At 58.1% G+C, this 5,868-nt stretch overlaps 2 protein-coding genes across 2 annotated transcripts; both read right to left on the reverse strand.

Moving 5' to 3' along the window:
• Positions 1-601: 601 nt before the first annotated feature.
• On the reverse strand, positions 602-1,592 carry LOC112455588. The gene is made up of 2 exons (XM_025017601.1): positions 1,443-1,592; positions 602-1,366 (listed from the first exon to the last, which is right to left on the reverse strand). The coding sequence occupies exons 1-2, from the start codon at positions 1,590-1,592 to the stop codon at positions 602-604; spliced, it is 915 nt and encodes a 304-aa protein (XP_024873369.1).
• Positions 1,593-3,189: 1,597 nt separating this feature from the next.
• On the reverse strand, positions 3,190-3,786 carry LOC112455587. The gene has a single exon (XM_025017600.1). It carries the CDS (start codon positions 3,784-3,786, stop codon positions 3,190-3,192), a length of 597 nt encoding a protein of 198 aa, XP_024873368.1.
• Between the last annotated feature and the right edge of the window lie 2,082 nt (positions 3,787-5,868).

Below are 5,868 nucleotides of genomic sequence, written 5' to 3' on the forward strand. Positions count from 1 at the left end.
ATGCGAATGCTAGAAAGATCCATGCTATGTTGAACATCAACGCGACGAATTTGATGCGAGACATTATGCGAACATTTTTCATGCATGCGTCGAAATTTTCATGCAATCTAGCGTGGTTTCACGATGCTCGTGGTTACGATCTCAAGCATCCCGCCCGCCTCGTCATGCCTGACGAAACAAGACGGTGTGTTCGATGGCTCGCTCGATGAGGCGCCTGACGTCGCGGTCGACAGAATCGATATGCGATCGATTTGCATGAACGTGATTTCGGCTTTCGGCGCGTGGTGCAGGCGAGCACCGGCGGCGTGGTGCGCCTGCGCAGTGTCACAACGTGCGATGATCCCGAGCGAGACACATAAATATTCGCGATATATACGTAACGCGAGTTCGGTGATATGTGAAAAGTGAAGTAAAGTGAAGTGATGCGCGAAAGTGATTTCATGTGTTGCACAAATCGTTGAATCGAGGCGGAAAACCGAAATAAGCGGTTGCGTGGATTGACATTGGCAGAGGGCCGAAACAGACGAATACGTGACGAAAATGAGAAAATTACAGGCTGAAGGCCGATGAGACAATAAAGTGACAGCGAGTGTCGGTAAGCTCACGCATCCGTCGGCGGCGGCTGGTCCTCAGCCCCCGGGAGAAGCACGAGCTTGCACAGTGGTCGAACCAGCTCGGACGTAGCGGTGCGGATTGTGGCCACGCGCACAATACCGTCGTCTCCGGGATGCACTCGAATAATGCGGGCCGGTGGCCATCGACTCGGTGGCGTGCTTTCGGATCGCACCAAGCACAGAGATCCGACGGCAGGTGCGTCCTCGGGTTTGAGCCACTTTGAGCGAGTTGTCATCCCGTTAATATACTCGTGCGACCACCGTGACCAAAAGTGATCGCGCATTTTTTGGAGGTGTTGCCACCGGGAAAGTGAGCTCTCAGCGGCGTCATTCAAGGCGGATTCGGGCACGGCCAGAAGAGGAGCACCGATCAAGAAGTGGCCCGGTGTGAGAGCGGATATGTCGTCCGGATCGTCGGACAAAGTCTGCAGCGGCCTGGAATTAAGGCAGGCTTCGACCTGAGAGAGGAGAGTGCTCATCTCCTCGAAGGTGAGCGTGGTCTCCCCAATGACCCAACGGAGATGAAATTTGGTCGACTTCACGGCGGCCTCCCACAGTCCTCCGAAGTGCGGCGCAGCCGAAGGGTTAAAGTGCCATTTTATGCCCTCCGTGGCGGCGGCGTGAGCAAGGCGACGGCCGTCGGCAGACGAAGCTCGAAAGAACTCTTTCAGGACTCGGTCGGCTCCCACGAAATTAGTGCCGCAATCTGAGTACAGCTCCTCGCAGAGGCCTCGAAATAAAGCGACGGAAAGCTGCGAGAAAAGCGTCCGTCGTGTAATCTGACACGACGTCCAGATGCACCGCCTTGGTGCAGAGGCATACAAATACAGCGATGAAGGCCTTGTACGCTCGATGTCCGCGGCCCTTGCTCGTGCGGAGGAGGATCGAGCCGGCGTAGTCCAGGCCGGTCCGGAGAAATCCGCGCGCTAGCGTGACTCGGCCTCTCGGAAGGTCGCCCATCGGCGGTTGCGGTGTCATGGCTCGCCAGCGGGTACAAGTGATGCAGCGGTGCAGCCGCTGTTTGACAACTGAGCGGCCACGAGGAATCCAGAAGCGACGGCGGAGTAAAGCCGAGAGTGAGCTGTACTCTTCCGTACAGTGTTCGACGGTGGCACGACTCGATGAGCAACCGAGTGAGCCACGAGGACGGCGGTGCGATCATCGGATGTCGCTCATCGGTGGAAAGCAGGGCATGCTTGAGGCGGTCTCCGACTCTCAGCACGCCGTGGTCATCCAGGAACGGACTCAGGCTCGCTAATGAACTGCGATGGGACACAGCGCGGTTTGCAGAAAGTGCCGTGATCTCGTTGGTGAAGTGCAGTCCTTGCACCACGCGAAGCCAGAGCAGCAGTGCGTCATCGATTTCGGTCAATTGCAGTGTAAGTGCGGTAGTGCGAGAAGCGGTGCGACGCCAACGCAAGCACCAACTCGTGACTTGGAGGAGCCGGTGCAAGGAGGAAAACCGGAGAAGCATCTCGGGTTCCTCTTCGATTTTCTCGGTGGCGACGTGTGCCGCGACTCTCTGTTCGGGCAGATCGGCGTCGGACATCACAAGGTCTCCGCTCGGCCAGTGAGATCGGTCCTCGCGGAGCCAGGCGGGTCCAGTCCACCACAGGGGATGTTCCAGCAGTTCGCCTGGGGCGATTCCTCTGGAGGCGCAGTCCGCTGAGTTGTCCCTCCCGGGGACGTGTCTCCATTGAGCGTCAGGCAGCCTTTGCTAAATGCGGGCCACACGGTTCGCCACGTAGGTCTTCCAGCGGGAAGCGTGTCCTTGAATCCACTTCAAGGTAACCTGCGAGTCGGACTAAAGAAACGTGGGTGCTGTGGACAGACGCAAAGTGGAACGAGTGTGATCTGTGAGAGACGTGAGCAAGTCGGCGGCAGTGAGCTCGAGCCGTGGCAGTGTCACCTGCCTGACCGGGGCCACCTTGCTCTTTGCGGCCAACAGATGAATGGCCACGGTGCCGTTCCGGGTGATGCGGAGGTACACGGCAGCGGCAGGTATCCTCGCTCGGATGCGTCGGCAAAGCCGTGCAGTTCCGCTTGTGCGTCCTCGTCCCCGCTGCCGAGCCAGCGGTTGACGCGTAAGCGGGAGAGGAGAAGCAGCTCCTCGAGGAAGCTCTTCCAGCTTTGCGCGTCGGCGGCGGAAAGCGGATCGTCCCACTCGAATCTCTGGAGCCACGCGGACTGAATGAGGATCTTCGCGCGAATCACCACGGGGGCGAGCCATCCCAGCGGATCGAAAAGACGTGCGGTTTCCGAGAGGACGCGTCTCTTCGAGAGTTCGGTGACGGTGCGCGGGTGAATCGCGAACGCAAACGTGTCCTCGTTCGGGTGCCACAACAACCCGAGAGTAGAAAAGCAGTCGTTTTCCCATGAGTGCGGTTCGTGGTGAAGTCGGTGTTCGGGGGGGACTCCTGACAGCACTTCCTCGTCGTTCGCGGCCCATTTTCGAAGCGGGAACCCGCCCGTGCACAACCTGCGGAGTTCTGTTTGTTTCGCGATCGCAGCGGACAGTGTTCGCGCCCGAGACAACGTCGTCTACGTAGGTGTCCTCGCGCAACGCGCTCGCTCCCTACGGATATCGCGATTGTTCGTCATGGGCCAATTGTTGCAACGTTCGAATGGCTAGAAAAGGCGCGCATGCGAGGCCGTATGTCACCGTGAGGAGCTGGTACACGCACACGAGGGCAAGGAGGGCGCAACACCAGAGGATGCACTGGTACGTCCTGTCGTCCGGGTGGATGAGGATCTGCCGGTACATCTTCTCGATGTCCGTGATGAAGGCGTAGCGGTGCCAGCGCCAGCGCGTCAACACGTCGACTAAAGCGGGCAGCAAATTGGCGCCGATGAGGAGGTGGTGATTCAGCGACTCGCCGAACGTTGTCTCTTGCGACCCGTTAAATACCACCCTTAGTTTGGTGGAGGTGCTTAATTCTCGGAGGACTCCATGATGAGGTAAGAAGCATCCATACTCATCCTCGTTGAATGGCGAGACCGTAGCTAACTCCATGTGTTTCAGGTCTTCGTACTCTCGCATAAACTGACGGTAGAGCTCTCCGAACCGGGAGTCTCTTTGGAACTTACGCTCCATAGCGGTCAGCAGGCGTTCGGCCGGTCGGCGAGTTTTTGACAACGTCGTTGGCGCCTTGGAAAACGGTAGGCGGACCATGTACCGTCCCGTCTCCGTGCGAGAGTGCGTTTGCACGTAGAAGTTCTCGCACCTCTGTTCATCGGGCGTGAGGGTGGCGGGAGCGGAAGGCTCTGCTTTTTGCTCTCAGAAGCGGCGCACGAGATCGGCCAGCTCGTTGTCGGCCGTCGCTTGAAAGCTGCCGCGCGCGTGGAGGGCTGAAGCACCGCAGCCGCCGGACAGAATCCACCCGAAGGCTGTCTTCTGCGCGATCGGGGCATGCGGTCCGCCCTTTCAAAGGCCCTCCTCGAGGATGGTGGAGCACACTTCTGCTCCGAGGAGTAACTCGACCGGGTCTCCAGCCGAAAACTGCGCATCGGCTAGAGGCAGCCCTTTGAGATGGGGCTACGTGGCGGGGCTCTTCTTGGTCTCTCGTCGAGTCTTGGTACACAGAAAAGCGAGGCAGCGCGAACGCGACGGCGGAAATCGTGGCTCCGGTCGTTACGGACGTGAGATTCACCGTCACCTTCCCGCGGGTTGACCCGGATTTCGACCCCCCGATTCCGAAAATCGACACGGCGGAGCGAGATCGTTGCAGGTGCAACTGTTGTACGAGTGACTCAGCGATGATTGAGACCTCAGATCCTTGATCAATGAGAACTCGAGCGGAATGCAGATTGCCGTAGCGGTCGGCGACGGTCACTCGCGCGGTCGCGAAGAGGATCGCCTTGCGGTCGTCAGCGGAGCGCACAGCGGACAGCGCGCTGACCTCGTTCGATGCTGACGCGGGAATGTATGCCTCGTGAAGCATCGTGTGATGACGAGCCTTGCACGTGAAGCAATTCTTCGTTGATTGACACTTCGCGACTGTGTGATTGACGAAGCAATTGTAACACAATCGGCTGGTCTCGACAACCGTCTTTCGGTCTGTGGCGGACTTGGATTTGAAGTCGCTGCACGTCATTAAAGAGTGTTTCCCCTTGCACAGGGCGCACTGCGGATCGGAACTGTTTTTTTACCCTTGTTTCGCGCGGTGGGTCTTCGCGGACCAAGTGGAATCGGGGGTTTTTGCGGCGGGTTTCGGTCTCGCGGCGTTCAGCGTGAGGATGCGCTTCGAAATGAAATCCTTGAGTTTCTCATGATCCGGCGGATCGACGGAGTCGCGGGTGGAGAACTCCCACTCAAGTCGCGTTCGCGGGTCGAAGAGCTCGACAACCAGGTGGTTGAAGAGGTCCATTCCGTGAGACTCGATGGGCCTCCCGATGCTCTCCTGAGCATTGACTGCGGCCGTGACGGCGTTGTGGACGCAGCTCAGCTCCTCGGCGGTTTCTCTCTTCATCTTCGCCACGGCGGTAAACGTGACGAAGTTGGAGCGTATCAGTTCCCTCTTTTTCTCGTAGTGTTTACTGAGAATTGCCCATGCGCGATCGTAATTCTCGCTGGTGATCGTTAACGACTGTATTAGATTTTCAGCCGGCCCTTTGAGACACGAGCGAAGGTAATGCAGCCGCTCGACTGCCGAAATGGACATCTGATCGCCGATGACCGACCGAAAGACGTCCCGGAAGGACGGCCACTTCTCGTATTCACCAGCTGTATACGGGGCAGCGAGGTTTTCAACGCGCGGTCGTTACCGTGCTCTACTGGCGCGGAGGCTTGCGCGGGCTTGCGGCGATCCGCCTCGCCGGACAGGACGCTACGCTGCTGCACGTAAGCCATCTCGGCGGCCTCCAGTAAGTCTGATTGGGCGTATTCACTTTCAGCGTAGCGGCTCGAATCCTTGTAGCAATTTCGAATCAGGTCGTGCTGACTCTCGAACTTTGTCCACAGGTCGTCGAGAATGCGAATGCGGGTGTCGATGGCGGCGAGGGTGATGTTCGATTGCCCCATCTTCTTCAGGTTCTCTTCAGCTCTGGAGATGCGTTTGAAGAGTTCGTGTTGGCTGCTGACCATGTTGCTCTGGTCAAGACTCATGGTTGTCTTCTGTTGTAGGAGACACTCCCGAACTCGCGGTTGCCGGCGATGATTCGGCTCAAAAGACCAAAAATGTTTGAGAGCGCGCGGTAGCGCGAGATAGCGCGAGGTAAAAGACGACCACAAGTAAAGAGACAAAATTGAACAGCA

This window comes from Temnothorax curvispinosus, unplaced genomic scaffold (genome assembly GCF_003070985.1).
Source record: "Temnothorax curvispinosus isolate PA1 unplaced genomic scaffold, ASM307098v1 QBEX01006240.1, whole genome shotgun sequence".
In the NCBI taxonomy this organism is placed as follows: domain Eukaryota; kingdom Metazoa; phylum Arthropoda; class Insecta; order Hymenoptera; family Formicidae; genus Temnothorax; species Temnothorax curvispinosus.